General features: G+C 34.5%; 1 protein-coding gene across 8 annotated transcripts in view; it reads right to left on the bottom strand.

The window, feature by feature from the left end:
- Positions 1–22,998, bottom strand: part of ENAH (ENAH actin regulator) — a 128,693-nt gene that overhangs the window by 35,359 nt on the left and 70,336 nt on the right. For 4 of the 8 annotated variants that reach the window (XM_074351681.1, XM_010973964.3, XM_074351677.1 and 1 more), the window contains exons 4-5: positions 7,661–7,717; positions 2,798–2,882 (exon numbers count right to left, since the gene is read on the bottom strand). In XM_074351681.1, the coding sequence (XP_074207782.1) occupies positions 2,798–2,882; positions 7,661–7,717 (142 nt within the window). The remainder of the gene's footprint in view (positions 1–2,797; positions 2,883–7,660; positions 7,718–22,998) is intronic. The other 4 variants (XM_074351682.1, XM_074351679.1, XM_074351678.1 and 1 more) reach the window with 1 other exon arrangement.

A 22,998-nucleotide genomic window follows, 5' to 3' on the forward strand; every position in this document is an offset into this window, starting at 1 on the left:
AGAACAGTAAATCCAACAAGATTTCAGAGACAGAAATAACAAAATGTACTTGAATAGACATTGTGAATGAAGATAATTATACAATTTCTAAGCTGAAAACTTGGGAGAAACATTAAAGAGAAGTAGGAATGTACATTAAGAATGAAATCATAAGGGTTTAAACTGAGGCTCCAAATGGAGGAGCTCTACAGTAGAAATCCCCATTGTTGTGATCTTCTGAAATAGCATGCAGGTTTTCACACATAAGGGCACACACGTGTGCATGGATGCACAATCATACACACATATCTGAAGGGTGGGGGTGGGGGCACTGGATGGAAGAGGGCAGTGGTTCACTACTTCTACCAAATTCTCAAAAAGACCCATGTCACTACTCTCCATTTAGCTGGAAATATGGGTCTGGATCTCCACTGGACGATAGGGAGCTGTAGATTTGGAAGCCATCAGCATAAAAGTTAAAAGAAAACTACAATATTCAACCAAACCATCAATTTTTCAAAGGTTATACTGTGTACAGAAAGAAAAAACAAAGATAGCTAAGTGCAAAGCCTTATATAAGAAAAGAGGTAAAGAAAAGGACAGAAATGGAGAAGAGTTCACAAAAAGAAGACACTCCGAAGTACCAAAAGGAAGAAAGAGAAGTGGCTCATGTGGACTAAGAGAAGAAATTTAAACAAGAATAAGTCAATGATGGAAGCAGCATGTCCAATAGGTTTGTTGAAAGACACAAAGCAGATTTCACGAGATTAAAAAGGAAATGGGTAGAGAGAAAGAAAAGCGATGAAGATGAAATTAATACTGAGAAGAAATTTGGTTGGTATCTTTTGGCAGAAGAAAGAAGAGTCTGTGCATGACTATATGGACAGAAAATAATTTTAAAATTCATACCAATTTTTCAGAAATTTAGGTTTCACTCTTCGAAGGACTGAGTTAAAGTCTTCAACTAAACAAATAAGTAATATAAACAACATCCCCAATTTTCAAACCCTTAAGTATCTACTCACATACAAACAGAAAACCTCAAGTCCAGATGCACACTGCTAGGGGCTAGTACTTTGAAATGAGAAAGAATATACATGAGGTATAGAGTTTTCATAACAATTACTAAAAATTCATCCGATACTCATTTCTAACTAAACTTGCATGCTGCGAGTTCTTGACAACCTTCTGTGAAGTGGATCACCCATCTGTGACCCTTAATAAGCCAGCAGTATCCAGAAGATGGTTTGTTTCTATCCTGTATTGTCCTGGGCTCCAGCAACCATCTCCAGGATTACTTGCTTATCCACTCTCTATCACCAGAGATTATCTATTATGTTCAGGGTTTTCTCCTGGTTCTTTCTAGTTTTCTGAAAATGTGTTACTCTCAATGAAACTATGATCGTTTTTCATTAATTACTTCTCTGTGTGTGTCTATGTGTGAGAAAGAGAGAGAGAGAGAGACAGTATCATTACAATTTCTAACTCTTACAGTTATTCTACTATGTTTAAAACTTTAAATATGGAACTGAAATTATTATATCCTTCAAACTTTCCTTATTTCTACAGAAACTTTATTTATATATGTTGCAGCATCACTCTAAAGAGAAGATAGATTTTCACCAAATTTGAGGCTATTTCTGGAGTGATCTGAGTATATAAACTGTGGCAAGAACGAAATTCATTTTGGGAGATCCTGGAGGGCACTCCTCAAGAGCTAAGTAGTTATACAGCAAAGGAGCCAACACAGAACCATAGCAAGAGATTCTTTTCACCATCTGTCAGGGAAACATGACACATATATTAAGACACTATCAAGAATATGAAGAATGCTTCAAATGTGAGATCCAAGTCGAAGGTGACAAGAAAAAATGCTGACTTGCCATGGAGCAAATGCCTCTTAATTGGAAAATTCCATCTATATGAAGCTTATAAACCAGAACAAAACAACGGTGACCTACTAGTGACAAAAAGCAACATCAACATCTCTAAAAAGTTTTCATTTGTTTAAAATGGGATACCTAGTTTGACCAGCTCAATTTTAGTTACTGAATGTGCCTGAATTTTATAAAATTATTTTATTACAAAGTAGCTTATAATTTAGAGACTCTTTGCTAATTCAGAAAAAACTACCCCCTGAGGCTGTATTATAATTTCAATTGTCTTTCTAAACTGCACTGAAATAACGAAGACAATGTTACTGATTTCATTCAACCAGCAGTTTAAGCATAAGCAAAATGCTTTTGTATTCCATTACTAAATCTTGTTCAGTGTTCAATGCCTTACACAAACAGCCAACACTATTTCAACCTTCTAGTTAAATTAGTCATGTGAAAGCCATAATTATCACAGATTAATTTATAACTGCTACCAAAATAAGACTCCTTGAAGTATAAAGACACTTTGTGTGCTGTTAAGTGCATTTAAAGTATTTTAAATTTACATCAGTATGATTTTTACCAAAAAGGCAGACATGAAATTTTGTAACATCTTTTATCCAGCCTATCAAGAATCTGCTTACTTAGTAATGGTGATTTCAAATCTTTTTTTTTAGGCGGGGGGAAGGGAAGAGTAGGTTTGTTTGTTTGTTTGTTTATTTTTAATGGAGGCACTGGGGATTGAACCCAGGACCTAGGGCATGCTAAGCATGCGCTCCACCACTTGAGCTATACCCTCCCCCGCCTCCAAATCTTAATATAACAATGAAAGTTCAGACGTTCAAACGGCTGATGAGGCAAAATCTACTTTCAGTATCAGATGTTCAGAGTGGTCTTCTGCAGTAGAAAGAGAAAGTGAAAACAATAATTTGTGAATTTACCTTCTCTGAATTTCCAATTCTTCTTGTGATGGGCCATTCTGGACTTGGGCAGGTAGTTGTGAATTTTGTCTAGGCAATGTTGGCCCTAAAAAGGGAAGGAAACATTGTAGATGAACATCATCCTTATACTAAGCTGGATAGAGGAGATAAAATCATGAGAATAACATAAAACCATCACATATTTACAAATGTATCTTCTTTTTATTTAGCAAAATAAAATATAAGCTTTATATAACACACAGCAAATGAAAGACTGCAACATAATACTGTCATTACCTCCAGAAGGTTTACTTGAAACAAATGGAAAACATCAACAATAAAGGAAAAATAAACATTTATATATGAAGAGCTTGAGTAAAACAAGTGTTCAATGAGCATCTGAATAGGCACCTAAGCTTGACATTTTCTAAGACAATGAGACATTCTCTTTGGGGTACTTATTCATGATGTGGAAAGGGAAAACTTAAATGAAAAATCAGAATTCAAAAACTCACCTAAATAGAACACTGGAAATGAAAAACAGGAGAGAGAGAGCATGAGAACCTTATTACTAGACTGATGCATTTATCAAATTTGCCCACTTTAAGTTGCCATTCTTATTTAACGGCCTGGCATTTCTAGTACTGGTGAAAATAAACATTTGCTAAACTTCCATATATAATTAACTTACTTATCTGAATTTTTAAGGTAACAGAGGTAATCGTAATAACTTTTCATTTGGGGTCAAACAAAACAAAACAAAACAAAAAAAACCTGCATTCAAACCAACATGATTCTGTCATGAGAAACTAATGACCATCCATTCCCACATATGATATACAATGCAGACCCATTTTTAGCATTATAAGGAAGGCCACTAAATTATGGGACAAATTAATGTCACTGGATATAAAATTATGTGTATTAAAATGACATAAATAAAAGAATGGACCTAATATACAATGCCTACGGTTACAACAGAATGATCTTGAAATCTAATCCACTAAACAAGAGAATAAAGAAACAGTAGTTATCTTCCACTCTTGCAGAGAAATATATGAGTATGATACACTGTACATATTTGTGAATTCTAGTGTGCCAGCAAAGGCCCCTACCAGATATTCTGAAGGTGTTTTGTAGACCACTAATATAAAAACAGTTAATAAATAAATGCTTCTGTGTGCTAAAGCAAATTCTTGTAATCTATGAATTAACAGCACAAAGTATCTATTTTATACTAGCGGAGTAGACTTCACCACCAGAAGGACAAGGCTCATTAGAATACAGTACTTGTATATCCCAAGTGTAGAAAACCAAGTGATTTGAGCTGAACTTACCTACTAATTTTTTTTCTCAGCTCTTTACACTTTCTTAAAAATTAATCATTTAACTTATCCTCTAAAGACAAATTAAATGACAACTGCAGTGATATATTTCATTAGATTTCCTGAAAGAGCCTATTTTTAGAGCCACATAAAGAAAATATAAAAATATATTAATTCTATGTAATCAAGTAACAGCAACAACAACAACAACAAAAACCCAAAAAGCTTTTAAAATTAAAAATGCACTTAAATGTCTGCATAAATAAAATACATAACTTGTCTAATAAACAGACTGGAATGCTTTCTTTCAGAAATTAACATAATGATGTAAAAATAGACTGTTGTATTAAGCCATACACTAATGTTTAGTACTTTCCTTGTCTCTTCTGGCAAAAGGAAGGGCACATACAAGGTGGAAGGGTAAGTTTGAGAAAATATGAGTGGGAGACTTATTTTCCAAAGTTATATTTATCCAAAAATATTAAATGTAAGCATTTAGCATGGGCAACTCACAAGACCATCACGTTTGTGTATTTAACTTAAAACCTCATACTGCTCAGATAATTAAAACAGGTGACTGTCAGTACGTTAGATTTGTCTGGCATCTATCTCAAAGAATTCAATCCTATTAACTTATATCTATAGCAGGCATTATAGTTCAATGATAATGTTAACAGATTACATTCTCCAGTTAAAATCTTTTGATGTTAAATTTTAACTCAAACACATTAATTCAAGAGAAAGATGTCAAAATTTCACTCAATTCTATTGATTTTATTTAAAGGTTTTTTTTAAAAAAGAAAAAACAAACCAATTTGATATAACTCACAACAAAATCTGAATGAAAGGTCTATTTTAGCAATTTACAAAAAACTATTCTGGATTTTTTTTAAGTTAAAAGTTTATTCTGCAAACTAGTTTTAAAAGGAGGTTTTTAAAAATTTGGGCAGTATTTCTGGCTGACACTACTAATTATAAAAATAATTTACTACAAGGAAGATCCTTTTAAAATGGGAAGAATTTTGATCCAAGAACAACTGAAGAACTCTCCAAATTCTTTTCTACACGGTTCTTGGTGATAACAGCCTGTTTGTGTTTCCACAGACCTTCTTTAAATTGGAGGCAGAAGAGAAGCCTTTCCCCTTGGCATTTCCTCATATTTATATTTAATGTGGTTACTTTGTTTCTTCTTTATCAATATCATCAACTCACAATAAAAAGCACACTGAAATTCATGTGCATTTAAAAATATATATATATAAATATACTGTGAGTATTAAAGAGTTCTAGATAAATTATGAACTTCAGGTACACGATTACATTCTTCCTTCTTGTCAAACATTCTACTGGGTTATACAATTGGTAAATTATACCAAAGGCACTATACACAACATAAAGCAGCAATTAAGATTAGGCAAGGCTGTCAGCTGCCACTGTATTTTCTTGAATATAACTATTAGTTCCTTCACATAGGTCACATGCCTATATGAGTATCTGTGTTTTCACAGAATGCAAAGAAAAAAAAAAGGTTATTCCTAACCAGTGGGCAAGTGACAGTATTTTATGAGCACCATAGGGTGGTTAAAAGTTCTTTTGGAGGGAAAAGGAGAGGAGACAAGTGAACCTGCTTTGTTCCCACTAGAGCATCATAAAGAACAGCAGCTATATGAAGGTTAGTTCTCTCTGTTTTATTACCACAGCCAAAGACAATGGTTGGTCTTAACTTGTCCCGGCTAGAATTCATGTAGCAAAGTATGTAAATTACTGTCTCTAATAAAGAAAATGTGTCAGTGTCACTGATATGATATTTAATAAATGATGGAAATCAGAGGAGAATGTCTCTCTAAACCAGGAATGAATGGCATTTCAGGCTTGACTTCAATACTGAGTTTTGGCTAACGCACATTTCGCTTATTGTCACATCTTAATTCTCACAGATCTAGTTTCACACTTAGCCACAGACTATTTAAAAACACAGGACTAAAAGACAAATAGGTGTTATTATACACAATACAATCAAGTTTAAACTTAGCAATGTGGTAATTATACTGTTTGTACACAGTTGAATCAATTAAAGGTAATAATGGGGGATATATCTACTTTTTAACACATATTTTTACAACTTAAAAAATTCACCTTTATGAAGGCCAAATCAATCTTTTCTCTGCAATTGGGTAAACTCTACTATTCTGTATGTGGAACTCCACACATTAAGTAGCAAAGTATAGAACATCAAGTAGGTTTTCAAAAAGGGCTAAAAAGAGTCCTAATAACATAAACATGAATAATCACTCATGGCTAGTTCAAAAGATGGCCTGGAAGAACCTCTAGGAGGAGGTAGAAAAATCAGAAATAAAAATTACTACTTAACTCTCAACATGCAATGATTAACTGAGGAATCTGAGTGGGGAGTTTATAAAGAGCCCCACAAGAGGCTTTCTGCTGTAACTGTCACCTGGAGCGACCATAAAATTAAAGCTCAGGTGGTTAAGAAATACATCAGAATTTTCAGTTTTGGAAATTTGTAACATATGCTTCTTTGCCTAAACCAGCAAGTACATGAATCTTATAACAATTCTGCTTTAGGTAAAAAAAACATTGCTAGTAATACTGAAGAATCATATAAAAATTCCGAATCAATGGATAACGTACATATAGCGCTGAACTGTTTATATAAAATTTTAGTAATATGTATCATTTTATCTCTCATAAAATAATCTGGCCAGTCAAGGTATACAGTAGTCAAAAACATATTATGAGTCAAAAAAAAAAAAAAAAAAAAGGCTCTACGATTTTAAGTCACCGTTTGAACTTGGGTTTTCAAAAGTTTTAGAATCAAATGAGAATAAAAGAATCCAGACATATATGTGTGTGCACATGTGTACACAGAGAGATACATCCTGTGTAAGGATAGGGATATGTGTATGTCTGATTAACTGTAATTTGGAATGGCTAAGTGACATAACTGGTTTGTCCATGCAAACACATATTATGTGCACACGTGTGTATACAAGTGAGTGAAAGTGAAAGAAAACACTCTATAAGCCACAGATACCTAACTTACTGAATAGAGGCTATCAATCAGAAATCAACCTACTAAAGCAAGTAAGAGCTTACATCTGCCTCATAACATGTACACTTAAAAGTTAATTCAAGTTAAGCAAAGGTACCCTTCCAATAAATCACATTTACATTCCCCAAATCACAGTAAAATGGATATGACTTTATCCCTTAAATTCTAATTTAAAAGACTGCCCAAAACAAAATAGTTAAAAACAAAAACGAATAAACAAAACTCCCTTTCATTCATGTTGGAAGAAGTGAACAAGAATTAGTTTTAAGATACTAGTTCTAACTAAATCCTCACTAAGAAGCCAACTCAAAAGCTGACCAAATCACCTACATGAACCACAACAAATATCACAACATAAAACAGTAGCTTGCTGCATATCCCAAATACCACAAACCAGACCATGGCCTAAGGAAACAAAAGTTATGGAAATGCGCAAGTAGTATGTACCACAGCTTGAAAAAGTAATGTAAACATAATGTTGCTTACCACAGAAAATACATCGCAAATTAGTGCTGTCCTGGGTAGCAGTAACCTTGCTCTGGGCTGCAACAGACACCTTGGTGTTAGAAGCTTCAAAGGACAACGGGGCCATCTGAAGAACTTCATATAAACTAAAACGTGCTTTGAAAGGTTCAAATGTATTATACATACGTCCTATCTAGATCCTCATTCTGGAAACGCTGTAATTTAATAAAAACGTATCTTCTTTAACAGAAGCTTTACAAAATTTTTTATGTGTAATTTTATTTGTGGAAAAACCCTATAATAAGCCATAGATCAAATGATGCGCTTATAGCTTAACTATTCCCTGAGTCATACAATCAGAGAATGCAACTAATTTGTTTTAAAATTATATTTTAAAAAGTAAATGGATCTGAGGTATAGGAAGTCAAGATCTATGGCCATTAGAGTTAATTTTATGATATCTACCCTCTTTGGTATGCTCATTTAAAAGAATCTGCAGCTGAAAAAAATTTAGTGGAAAAGCTTAAGATTATTTTAAGATTAGCTTAACATGAGGTAAACTCATTTCTACTGGTTGAAAAAGACCAAAGCCATTTTAAACAGCCTCCAGCAATTAAAGTGTTACATATTCATTGATGTAAAATAAGAATATCTTCATTTTTTCACTTTGAAAAACATCAAAATTATTATTTTTATCAAGCCGTATTTTATTTTTCCTTTTTTCTTCAATACGTATATGTGCATATATATTTGACAAATCTTACTAAAAATATGTGGACACATCAAACAGCCATTTAATATTTAAGCTATCTATACTAAAATTCACCTTTAAGTGTTAATGAGGTAAATCTCTTTAAGTGAAAAAATAATGAGAAGAAAGTGGTAATTTATGAAAAGGCTTATAGAAGAATCAAGGTGACTTTCAAAATTATGGTGGAAAAAACAAAATCAAATTTTTTTTAGTTTTACATTAGTGACATTCAAAACTTTACATCAATAATTTTCTATAAAACACTAAAGAAATTCTTTTCAGCATGAGAAAGATTTCCTCTTTCCAATAGTATTAATCAAGAAACAATGAACAAGTTAAAAATATACTGACTTAAGAAAGACTACATAAAAGCAAACAAGACAGTATTTTAGATTTCTCCTGAAAACTGTATTCTTTAAATATACAACTTATGCTAATTTTAAAAGTCTGCATAGAATCAGAACCAAACCAATGTATACTTGAAGAACGCACATTTGAAAATGGTAATAAGTCTTAAATAATCAGAGAATTTTGGACCATTTTTAGAAATTAGATTTAATATAATCCAATTTAAATCTTGCTTTAAAAATATTAAATACAGCAGATATTTTCAAACACATACAAAATAAATAAGATTGATGATGTCACCTTTGCTAAGCACTTTCAACCACCCAATTATTAGTAAAGTCGCATGCACAATATTTACAGTAATGACATAAAAAGACCACAAGCATATATATAAAATGTCTACTAGCCCAATCAGATCATGCCAAAGAAGATAAACCATTTAGAAATTTTTCAACAATTATATTTGAACTTTACACTTAAAAAAAAAAAAAAAGAATCTGTCTTACCGATGTTAATAAATGACTACTTCTATAAAGCCTTTATTAAATAAACATGCCTAGTCTTCAGGTTTTACCCTTCACTTTCTTTAATTCACATTTAAAGGAGAAAAAATTAATGAAAACATTTAAAACTTACAAGAAAAACCCGAGAAATTATCTCGTCTCTGACAGCAAAGAAACTGCCACATCCTATTACTAATCATTTTGGCAAAAAGTCATCTGACAATTGTCAGAATGCAGGTAAAACGTTATTACCGCGTAAGACAAAACATTTTCAACCAAAACCTCCCAATCTTGCCACAGTTTAAACTATTATGCAACATTCTTGCAGTTGGTATCTTTAAACATCTTCTTTCTCCTGACTTTTACTTTATACCACTGTAAAATACTGATCTACATTCTGATAAGGTTGCTTGAATTCTACCGCAATTTGCATTTCCGGAAGATACTAAATTATTCACTCCATCCTATGCATAAGGCTAACAGCACTTCCTGCTTAATACTGATGCCATTAACTCTTTCTTCACTCAGTTGAGGGAGGAGGGTGGAATATGAGAAAAGAACATTCAGTGTTCAGACTGAGTAAATTCAATAAAAAAGGATATTTCTCTTTAAGTTAGCACAATTAAAATGGCTTAGAGCTGAGAAAAATAAGGATAGGCCCTAAAGGAAAGCCTGAACTGAAGAGGTTGAGATACAGCAAAAAAAAATAAATATATAAAAAAAATTAACGTCTATATTAGACTTCTAGAAAAGAAAAATGACCATCTTTATGAGCTACTCTGACCTTACAATAGTCTTGTAATGGCTGTTCATTTATTTCTAGTGTAGTTTGTAAAACAGCTATCCATCCCTCAGGCTTTCCCCCCTGCCTTTTAACACTCTTTATCACCAGCTGTTTTGTACAAGTAGGGAAATAAAGAAACCTTGGGTGAGATATTAGTAGAAGAAAATGACAGGCTACCATGTGATCAGCATTACTGTATCTTACTTTTATATGTAATTTCTACAGTAGACCCTCAGCATTCACATTTTTAACATTAGAGGTTTCCACTATCAGCAGTTAATCCCAAGGCAATTTGTAATGAGGATATTACCCATCTCAGCATTTTTTCTGAGGTTTAAATGAGGTAATGTTTGCTTAAAGCTGGTTTTAATTTGATTTGCAGTCTCTGGAAAGCTGGTCTGGTGAGTGAGCACAGCACCAGCACCCACATTAGCAGTGTTCAGACTTCTGACCATCAATAAGGCCCCAGACATTACCCTTACAATTGCAAAGTTCTACTACATACATTTTTGAGAGGGAATGAAAGCAAGTGTATTTGTGTTTTTCTAAGGCATCCAGAACTGAATGGAGGAAGATACTACAATGGTATGGCTGTCCATGTTCAAAAAACAGATACCGTGGGAATATTAATTGCTGCAGCCACTATGGAAAACAGTATAGAGATTCCTCACAAAAGTAAAAATAGAACTACCATGTGATCCAGCAAACCCACTTCTCAGTATACACCCAAAGGAAATGAAAACAGGATATCAAGGAAACATCTGCACTCCCATGTTCAGTGCATCATTAGTCATAACTGTCAAGATATGAAACAACCTAAGTGACCCTCAAGAGATGAATGGATAAAGAAGATGCAATGTATATATACAATGTAATATTATTCAATCATAAGAATAAGGAAATCCTGCTATTAGTAGCAATATGGGTAGAACTTGAGGGCATTATGCTAAATGAAATAAGCTGGACAGAGAAAATACAAATACTGCATGGAATCACCTGTACGTGGAATCTAAAAAAGCCAAACTCATAGAAACAGGGACTAGAAAAGTGGCTGCCAGGAGCAAGGGAGTGGGGGAAATAGATGTTGGTAAAGGGTATAAATTTGCAGCTGTAAGATGAATAAAGACTGAGGATCTGATATAAAACATGGTGACTATAGTTTATAACACTGTACTGTATAATTGAAATTTGCTGAGAGTAGAACTCAAATGTTTTTACCAAAACAAAACAACCAAACAAACAAAAAAGATAAATTTGTGATGGATGTGTTAATTAAAGAGAGGGAAGAAATTCTTTCACAAAGTATACATGTATCAAACCATCATGATGTATGTACACTTTAAATACCTGACAATTTTATTTGTCGAGTATACCTCAGTAAAACTGGTAGGGGGAGAAAGGTACCATATTTGCAGGATACTGTGCTAAGAGACATGAGAACTACAAACAGTAGACTTTATTCAAAGTGATGGTATTTTTAAAGTGGCACTTTAACACATTGTCAAAATAATTTCAAATTTTAAAATATATATATAGATTTTAATAAAAGATAATCTTTATAGATCTCAAAAATGAGGCATCATGTATCTATAGCCACACATGAAAAAAATACCATCATGTAGAACTTCGCGGTCTTTTTTTAACCAAATCGTAGGTAAAACTGTGTATGATTGTGTTCCCCCGCCCCTTTTCACTTCTTTAACTCTCCCCCAACTTAGCGCTTCAAATGCATTTTATTCCCTTCCAAGTAAGTATGAAAATGACCACAACAGTTGATAAGTTGCTGATAATTTATTAGGCTTGACTGGCAAGAGTGTCAATCCAGCACCTGTTTTGTAAGCCATTTATTTTTAGACACGGAAGGAGGGACTGCTTCCAGCTAAAGAAACTGGAAGAGTCAACCAGAAGTTGCAGGGTCTCTAATTTCCCAATCCTGTCATAGCCTAACACTTCCAGAGGCAAGGGTAGCCCTCATTCCATATTCATTTCCCCGCTTCTTCCTCCTGAACATAGTATAACCACCATCCCGCCCTTTGTCACTAAGGCATTATTAAGTATATGAGGTCAGAGAAAACATCACATTCAGGCAGAATGCACAAACATGATTAGCTTATTACTAGAGTATATGTTAATTCTCTAGCCAGTGCTATTACCTATTCAGTTACACAAACCAGAGGGCCCTCCTCACCCCACTTCCTTCTCTTTTATTACTATTTAACCGATTTCCAAGAGCTATTAATGCAGTCTTTTCATTTCTCTCTCCAAACTATCTCCACTGTCACTACTCATGTTCCATGATCTGCTGTTTAGACAAGTGGTTTTCAAAGTGGAATACATATACACCCCAGAATATTAAACATACATTGGGGTGAGAAAGAAAACAGTATTTCTACTTCTCTTAATTTTTTCTCATCGTTTTTACATTTGCATTTTTTCATGTTTTATAACGTAGGCAATAATGTTAACATCAAACATATATCTCAACACATATGCATTAGGAGATAAGCTCAAAAATTAAGGGGCTGCCAGCCTAGACTATTAAATTAGCACCACCTAACTAAGCTGTCCTTTCTGATCTTCACACCTCTCCCCTTCCCCACAGCAGCCAGTGATACTTTAATAACTAAACCAGATCAAATCATCTCCCTTAGTAACATTTCTTCAATAGCTTTCCACGGATCTTATGATAAATACCAAAATCTAGTGCATTCTCCCCATGATATGACTGTGGCCTAACTCATCCAGTTCATATGTTGTCTCTCTCTACACTCCAGGTACATTAGTCTTTTGAATTTTCAAATGAGCTATATGCTCCTCCCTCTGCAAGGCCTTTTTCACCCATGCACATGTCTTCTGCCTGTGATATTCTTTTCTTGGTCAATTGGTATGCTTCCTTTCTGCACTAATTAGAACTTTCTGGCAGTCAACATTCAATTGGAATTACTATTAGCCTCCAAACAACTAAGATAGTTATTTCTCCCTCCTTCACTATGACTTCTTATTTCCTATTTCAAGTTTTATTATTTATGTTTTTTTCCAATTAGCCACTTCAAAAATTTGAAAGGAGACAATGAGCATACATACAAAATTAGGTAATAACAAATCTTCTAAGACATACGAAGAATCTGTCTAAACACTTACGAGAAAAGCTTTTGAACAATAAAATTAGGCAAAGTGGTCCAAACTTACATTTGGACAAGAAAGAAAGTGGGAGACAGAGAAAACAGATGTGTGACAGCCTACAAAATGGAAGTTTTGGGCAAGGGAATGACAAAGGTACCCAATTCCATGGGTAAGGCTCATCTAGGGGTTCCATCCAATGACATGAGGATGCCTCAGGTCATTTTTAAGGAAACTCATGCAATTTCACTTCCTCATCCACATGTAAAGAACTGAAACTCTTTCAACCAAGAAAAGCGTCTTCATTCTAAAAGTATAATACAGAGATTTTCAAAGACTGTCTGTTCTTTCCAAATTTGTAAGAGAAAAAGAATTAAGAAAACCAAAAAAGTATGAAGTTTCTAAGCTAATGCTCTTTGGTGTGGGAAAAAAGTAAAGGCAGGAAATTGCTGGGCAAGAAAACTGAGGCTGGAGACTAAAAGAATAAGCTTCAGAGATTTCACAAACTGGTCAAACATTCACCTCTATTCACATTCAACACGGCATAGAAAATTACTATACAGTACTACTTTACACAATTCAGCAAGTTTTAAAATGTTGAGTTTTTTTTAACTAAAGAATCTGAGGAAGGCTTTCTGCTTTGGTTGCAACCACTTTATTTTTAAAAATGTTAAGATTTAGTCATTATTTTCACTGTACATACTTCTACAGCTTTAAAACACAAAAATCAATTGTTAAAAAATATAAAAGTCAATTGTTAAAACTTAGAAAGTATGCTTAGATACGTGAATGTGTTTTACAACGATTTTCTTTTCAAACTGCCATGCATGATACATACTACAAAATACATGAACCTTGAAAATTTTATGCTAAGTAAAAGAAGCTAGTCACAGAAGACTGCATATTGTATGGTTCCACTTATATGAAATGTACAGAATAAGCAAATCTATAGAGACAGAAAGCAGATTAGTGGTTGCCAGGAGCTGAAAGGTATAAAGGAAGGAGGGTGGGGTAAGGGTTGGGGTGCTGATAATAGCTTAAGGTTACAGGGTTTCCTTCTGGCATCATGAAAGTGTTCTAAAACTGACTGTAGTGGTAGTTGTACAATTCTGTGAATATACTAAAACCCACTGAATTGTACACTTTAAATAGGTAAACTCTATGATATAGGAAGTAAAGCTCAATAAAGCTGTTAAGGAAAAAAAAAAAGCGCCATGTTGTGCTTGTGTTTCTCACTTCGGAACTGTTCATAACATAAACTTGAAAAATACCGCAATGTCTATTACTTTTCCATTATGGAAAATATTAAAGGTGATTATCTCTGGATGGTGGGCTTTTAGATATTTTTACTTTCCCTTTACATTTTACATTCTTTCTTTCTTTCGTTCATTCTCTATCTATCTGGGGGGCAGAGTGTAAGATGATCGATAATCAGGTTTATTTACTTACTTATTTAATGGAGGTACTGGGTATTGAACCCGGGATCCCCATGTACTCTGCCATTGAGCTACACCCTACTGCATGCTCTTCTGTACTGCTTAAACTTTTATAATAAGCAGAAAGATTTTTTTCACTTGAAAGACAAAATGCTGTGCTGGAAATTAGAGTTCTATTGCCAAGAGCAGTTCTCGTCAGGTGGGGCTCTAACTGGTTCTAGGTTCTGACAGAACTGGATATACACAAAGAAGGCAGTGACTCAATTCACAATACCAGTATGACCCCAAGTGTTTGGAAGGGCTGTAGAGCTGGACCTGGATGCCCTTTCCAAACACTAGAGTTGGTCTGGGAAGGTTCCTCTGCCATCAGGTTGTTGCTCAGGAGGAATCAAAAATCAAAGGCATTCCTTAGGTCATGACTCTGAATACACATCCATTCAGGATGGTGCATCGAAAACCAGGCCTGTCCTAGTTAAACCAGAACAGCTGTCTCTTTCTCCATGGGAACCCTGCTGCCCTTGCCCGTCTCATTTTCTCTGCACAATAATTCATGACACTTTATCAGTGAAACCAAGAAGCAACTTCTATCTGGAACAACACAGGACAGCTAACACTTACATGACAAAGATGTCCAAATTTACTTTTTGAAATTCAAAAGAAAGTATGTAAAATTTTATTAAAAGAATAGTTCTGTTTAATACATAATAAATTAAGGAAGCTAGGTTTGGAACAGAATTAAATGGTAAGTAAAGTTGTTGGTGTCCGCTGTCAGCAACAACATAAAAATAAACTTGTTCTACAAACTAAAGATCATTAACTTCGGTCTCTGAAATGTAATTATATCCATATGCCAATACGTATCTTTATTTCACTATTCTTTAAAAAAATATACAGTCTTATAGTTAGTAGGCCTAAAACTGGTATGCCAATTCAAATGTGAGGGCATGCTATTCAGATGAAACGCCAGTATATTCAGACAAATAAAGGAAATGAAAAAAAGCCATCACCTACAGTGTCAAACTTATAAAAATGAAGGGAACTTTAAATTAGGAGTGTCATATTCCCACTCCATAAATGTTACTCAATAAATAGCTTCTGGAAAACTGCGGACAAAATGCTAATTATCATATTTTAAATGATATTCTTAGTATTTTAGTTCAGCCTACAGGTTTATATTATTTTACTTTCTTCACTAGGCATTAAATCTCAGTCTTCTACCACTCATTCTCTAAAAATGAAACACAAAAGCAGCAGCAATACATTGTTATTTAAAAACAAAAGGGCGGAGGGGAAAAAGAAAACTTCAATACTAGCCAAGAGTCCAGAAGGAAACACACTGTAAAATCCCCAAACTGGTCAAGCCTAAGGTCTCTCCAATTTATTGTGTGATTGCTGAATTATTATTTTATACTATCTATTAGAGTCAGCTGTCTGCCTCACTGGACGTCAAGATGCTCAAAGGTATTATCTGTGGGCCATATTCATCTTCCCATTACCAGCAGCCAGCACTGTGCTTGGCACATTGTAGGTATCTGATATGTTTAACTAAGTCAGAGTTTTACAGAATCAATGTAACTTAAACAGAACTCACTGAAGGTCTACTATGTGCTGTAAGTACCTTTACATATAGCAATACATCTAAATAATGCAAATGGGAGAGAATAAATATGAGAATGAATGAATCTACATATAATTTTGTAATAAAGAAGCAGAAGATATATACAAGGCCAGAAATATTTAAACAAAAGTTAAGGAAATAAAACTGTCTTCAACTAAATAACAACCTTTATTGGGTAAGTGGGGGTTCCTATAAAGCCTAATTCAGTATAGTATAAAGAAATAACCCAGAAAATCTATATCTGAAGCTTTTAATGGACTGTAAGATTATATCTTAAAGGACTGTAAGAAAAAAAAATCAACTCTTTAAAAAGCAAGGAAGAAGCCTGGTCCACAGCCAATTACAAGTATGAAGAAATTCAGGTGAAGGTAATAGCAGGGACCATAGATAGCATCACTGTTCACAGAAAGATGAAATGCACAAGAAATACTTATGGGAAGTTTTAAATGAGACTTGTTCAAATCCATACTTTAATGAATAAAAGGGTAAACATTGGTGGAGAAATAATTGCTGGACTAAATGACAATGTGGAAGTATCAAGAGTCCTGAAATCCTAGCTGTTGTCCGGGACATGATACTTGAAAATAAAGCTGTACTGCCCAAACTGAGGCGAAAGTACCTACTTAAGAGGGAAAAGATAGAATTCAAGCTGATTTCCCAAAAGAAGAGTACCCTTTTGGAGCAGTAAAGTAGTTACAAAACTCTAGGACCCAAACATCTATGCATATAAATAATACTATAAATTACTATCATTGCATTAAATATACTTGAGAGCTGTTTATAAATCACACCTTAGTCCAGATTCATAAGATTGTAGGCTACATTATACCTAGCTAGCTAGCTAGCTATCTTGTCCATCTTTTGGCCTTCAGCAGAAACACTTCGAATAATTTGATCTTTATATGTAAATAAAATCTGCTAGTGTCACTGTATTAGAACTGTAACTAACTTTGGTTCTGCCAAATTTACTTACACAGTCCAGAAATTATCATTTTAAAGTGTTTTTGAAAATAGTAAGTCCCGTTGTGGTGAAAAAAGGAAGAGCAAGGACTGGGATGCAGGGGAGTGTGTGTTTAGTTAATGCAGAATCAAGAGAGGCCAGCGCAGAAAGGAACTGAAAATCACATTAAGAAGTCTGTACTTTATTCTAAGAGCAATGGAAAGCCACTGTAAGATTATTTGGTACAAACGACAGAGGTATGCAAAAATCAAAAATCCACCATACCTCCTATTAGCACAAGGTCATTCCCTAGTATTATCTGCAGAAGACACTAGAGACCTGTTTCCAGGGAATTAACATCACTCCTCCAGTCAATATCTTCTAACTGGGGATGCATGATCCTAAGGCTTAAGGAAAATGTTAAATCCATGGGGACCAATGACTTTAAATCTGAATAAGAAAAAGCAATTCTTTATGTTTAGTAAAGTATAATCACAGTAAAGATCATGACAGTACTTGCAGAGGAAACTTCTTAATAAAAAATGCATTTCGTCCTACACGAATGGCACTGTCATAACCAAATACCCCTGAAAACTTCCAGAAAACAGAAGTTATTTGTTTCCTCATGTGAATCATCTCAGAAATTGTAGACGCCTACAGAAATAGCAGGTCTACCTTACAGGAATTATTTTCAGTATCTTTACATGAGTAGCACGTGCCATTTCCCCATTTACACTTCCTAGTACCACTCTGTACCACGCACGGGACTCCCACCACCTGGCAGATATTTCTCACCATGTCTTATCTTCTCTACATGACAGCCCCTTAAGGTCACTGATGTTGAATCATTCATTTTTGCTTCTCTCATCTCTTGTAACAGTATCTTACTAGGAGTACAAATAATTCAGCTCACTGTGGTTTTTCCTCTTTTGCATTATGAGACCATATCTACCTCTTAGGAATTTTTAATAGGTTAATGAACAATGTCACAATATTCTCTCTCTATATAAAAAAAACTGATGTCAGAGGTACCACTGTTTAATACCATCTTCAAAAGATTAATTAGAATTTTTCTATCTTGCCTAGATCATAAAAACAAGAATGCCCAATGTTAAATCAGGGGCATGGCACTGATGTGCAAATGCTCTTTGCTGAATACAAACACAGACAACCTAACAATACACCATCACTTACAGACTGATGAAAGCATGTCCAAAATTAAGCTGTGATCTTGGAACTAATAAAATATTGTAAATCAACTATACTTCAATTGAAAAAAAAAATTAAGCTGTAAAAACTGTGAAGCAGGTTTGGCTGCCACTTTGCATTGTGATTGGTCTCACCAGAGTAGAAGTGGTTCTGGCAATTTGTTTCTTATCAATGGACAGCAAGACAGATTCCACTCTATCAGAGTTTCTCCCCACCCTCCGCATCCTTGTTTAAAGGTGAAAAAGTCTGACAAAAAGGTATCAGAATTTTCGACTGTTTAAGATACAGCAAACACCTCTCCAATTTATGGGCAACAAATATGATTAAAATTCAGGAATATAAGTAAAGTGATTATATACAAACTACTATTGTATGTAGGAAAACATGGAAATAATCACAGATGACATCCCTAGATCACTGCAGCACCATTAATTAAATGTCAAGCTTAACAGTAAAATAAGCCTGAAGAACTGAAGTCACCAGCTAGAACTGTTATCAGTTGATGTTATAAGATGCCCAACTGACAGGGAAGCAGAGAAACAAGAATGAGAGACAGACAGAATATAGTACCTGTCTGACAACAAACTTCAGATCATGCAACACAGATTCACCAGAAAAACCCTGTCTCTTTTAGTTATTTAGCCAAATCCACTTTCAAGCAGGACAGTATCCTAAGTCGCACAACATAAGACTAAAGCCCTGCTTAATGAAAAACGCAGTATGAGACTTGAGTTACGGTCAAGCGAAAGCAGCTTTCCCAAACAGCTAGTAATAGAGAACTTAACAGTCGCAGAAATAAGTATTTTAAAATTCATTTATGATAAATAATTCACATCTTATATGAATATATAATAATTCATATATTATAATAGTGAATCACAAAAAGAGAAGTCACAAATATACCAAATAACTAGAAACCAGAAGAACCTGAATTTTTAAGAGGCAGAGCCAGAAACACTATGGTTACCAGTCCTGGACAGAAGGTTACAAATCTAATCACTGGGCAATTTTTATATATTAAGCATGAAATAAGGCTACCAGACCTACATTTTCCCTCTCATTGACAGATGATAATGATGATAAAAATTAGGAATAATCTTTGCCTCCTTCTATGACTGGAAAAAATTCATTTTTAAATGCCTAGTCCCCCAGGAAGTTATCTTTATGCAGAGGAAATAAGATGAAAAACAGGAAGAGAAGGAATAATAATGGTAATAATGATTGGGGAAAAGGTTATAGGCAAAGCCAGTCTTACATTAGTGATAGAATCCTACATTTAAGAGAGGAAAATATGAAGCAGACAAGGTTTCTTTGCTAGGCTGCCCGGAAATGATAAAAAGACATTAGAACTTCTGGTCTCAGTCAGTAGCCCTTGCTGATAAGTTAGGGCAGCAGTTCCCAAAGGTTTTGGTCATGGGACCCCTCTCATACTCTTAAAAATCATTAAAGACTCTGAAGAGCTTTTGTTTATGTAGATTAAATCTATCATTATTTGCTGTATTAAATAATTTTTTTCAGTTTTAATTTTTAGCAGTTCATTAAAAAAGCAATTAAAAAGCTGTTAGATGTTAACATGAACATTTTTATGAAAAAAGATCATTTTCCCCAATAAATATATTAGCGATTGTAATGACTCAGTTTTATATTTTTACAAATTTCATTAATGTTTGGCTTAACAGAAGACAGCTGCATTATTTTATTTGCTTTTGCATTCAGTAAGTTGTTTTGGTTGAAAGAAAGGGAGTGCCTTACAGACTCCCTGAAAAGGTCTAGAAGGGGATGGGATCCTCAAGGGTCCGTGAACTACACTTCTTTTTTTTTGAACCATACTTTTTGAATCCCTGAATTGGGGTTTTAAATTTGAGACTTCTGATTCTGCACCTGGTTTATTAGCCCAAAAGAAAATCAGAACATAGAGATCAATTAAGTAGGCAAGAATCCCTCTAATGATGAGGAGGTTTGTAAACTAAGAGGAGTAGCTACAATTATTCATTCATTCAAACCTTCCTCTTGGTGACTAAGAATGAGATAAAGAATAATTTCAAGTATTAATCAATAAAAATATTAGAAGATAATGTTATACTGAACAATGGGAAGGATCTGATATATAAGTAATTATCACTTGCATTAATCCACAGTCATTTTCTGGTCCCAACTCCAGCCCAGAACTTCAAGGCAGTTCTCGTGAGTTAACAGAAAAATCAGAAAACAGAGGTATAAAGGTAAGCCAAAGAGGAAGAACAGAAGAGAAGCAGCCTTTCAAGAGAATTTGGCCCTGATGCATCCTTTGCAGGTAAGGAATACCTATGTATCAACATCCTGAAGAGAACTGAGAGATGGGTTGCCCAAATCATTTTCCATAAGCACTTAATTCTCTTACGGAACCCTGATTGAGAAAGGCTGCGAGAGAGGCTAAAAACAGGCTACAAGGTACAATGAGCAGGGCACAGGGACCGGAAATCTGATTCAATAGTTCCCAACTTTTTCAACACTTAGAAACCCTTTTATGATTTTAACTAACACCCTTGGACTCAATATTTAGAGTAAACCTGTCCAAAGAAATTGTATTTATCCTTAATCTTTGTTCTTTCATAAGTAAGCAAAGATATGTATGTAATTGGTCATGTTCAATTCAGGTACCAGGATTCAAACTTTTCTTATCAGTATCCTGGCACAATCACAAGATACAGAAATTCTTAAAAGTGTCAACAATAGTTAATTAGAATTTCTGATTGGTTTTAGGTAAGTATCTCTACAAAGAGCTGGCAGATTTTAGTCCCAAACAAAGAGGCTTAATGTTTGAGTTAGGAGGTATAATAACCCTACCACTGGAATGTATGATGTACGTTGTTTATTTAACTTTCCAAAACACTGAAAATTATCTGAGAACTATGTCAGTAGTTTTGTGGGTAACAAGTTGAAAATTATTGTTCTAACCCAAACAGAATCATCTCCCAAGGAAAAGGACGTTCATATATAACACATATGCTATCTGTTAATAAATTAACATATTCATTCTCTAATAGTTATTTAAAGACAAAACTATGTCCATGTACCATTCTTTCCAAAACCTGGACTCAGGTTCACAGTAAAAATTCAAAGCTATGCTGAACTACATTTTCATTATTTACCTCTTTCTCCCAAACTACTGGTTTTCTTTATATAGTAGAAATAATTTGGGGTTCCACGTTATCTGCAAACAGATATGATGCTCTCCCAGAGATCACTGTTGTCATGTGAAAAGGGGCACCCAGAATTCTTTTTTAAAGAAAAAGTTATTACCTAAGGAGATGAAGTTTGAGTACAATATGGATTTCCTGTTTAAACTCACCTGATTCTGTCACTGTAATCTCTCTCCTATTGAATTTTCTTCTCTATTCTTACTATGTCTGCCCCAGCTCACAACTTAATGCTTGTCTCAGCCCCCAGCAGCTCCCTTTCAAACCATTGCTGGCCTTCTGAAGTACAGCTCTGTTCACATCAATCCATTTGCTCAAAAACGTACACTAAATTTCTATCACCCACAGCTCTCAAAGGTCCTTCTTGATCAGACCTACCTTTTGGACTTTATCCCCTACCAGGCCAATCAAACCACTCCTGCTCTACAAACAAGCTCATTCTTTCCGCTTCTGTACTCCCACGCTATTTCCTGGGCCAGATGATGTCCCGCCCACTTATCTCCCCATGCTTACATTTTATCCATCTTTCCAGTCAGCTCAAATAGCCATCTCATCATTAACTTTTCCCAGTTGTTCCAATGAAAAGAAATCTCATTCCCTTCTCATACTCACACAAGATTTTATCTGTATCTCAGATATAACCTCTTCTTTTGGACTGTGATTATGTCTTATCTCCCCTAAAAAAGTAGAGGAATCCTTGAGGACAATATTTGAGCCTAATTTCCCCTTGCATATATCAAATGATGGATGAATTAATTAATTTTCTAGGGGGGGAGGGGGAGAGGTCATAACAAGGTATGTCTTTACCAGGCAGGAAAAACAAAGAAGAGGTTGGAGAAAACTTTCTAGTCTCTCTATTATTCTTATTCCTCTGAGTAAATTAATCCACACAGTAGAATGTTCTGTGTATTTTTTTAATGTTAGCATTAAAAATAACATTCTATAGTTTAATAATACTAATGTTTTTACATCATTTAATTCCTAGGTATTCTCATGATCCTTTTATATATAAAGGGGACAGCTTGAGAGAAGGCAAACTGCCACCAGAGGGAGAGTCAAGACTGGAGTCTTTTGATTCCAATGATAAATTCCTTCCACTAAATCAAAATGAAAGACTATAAAATTTTACTTAAAAAACATAAAACAAAAAGTAAATGAAAGTTCTTCTCTTTCCTATTTTCTCACCTTAAACTGACTTTCCTCAAAAGCCTTTTAAAATAAATATGCTGTGAAGATCCTGAATGGAAAGGCAGAGAAATGTAATGAAAAAGAAAAGGCCTGCAGGTCTGAAGACCCACTCCCGGTTGTGCCTCCCTTTCTAGGTATACAACTCTCCACATCAGTCTTCCTAACTGGAAACCGGGAGTGGCGATACCAGCAGATTAACCTTACATGATTGTGGAGACTGAATTTACGAATGGGGAAGGGTGTGAAGAGGTAAGTAAGAGAATGAAGCAGTCCATGACAGCAC

This window comes from Camelus bactrianus, chromosome 23 (assembly GCF_048773025.1).
Source record: "Camelus bactrianus isolate YW-2024 breed Bactrian camel chromosome 23, ASM4877302v1, whole genome shotgun sequence".
In the NCBI taxonomy this organism is placed as follows: domain Eukaryota; kingdom Metazoa; phylum Chordata; class Mammalia; order Artiodactyla; family Camelidae; genus Camelus; species Camelus bactrianus.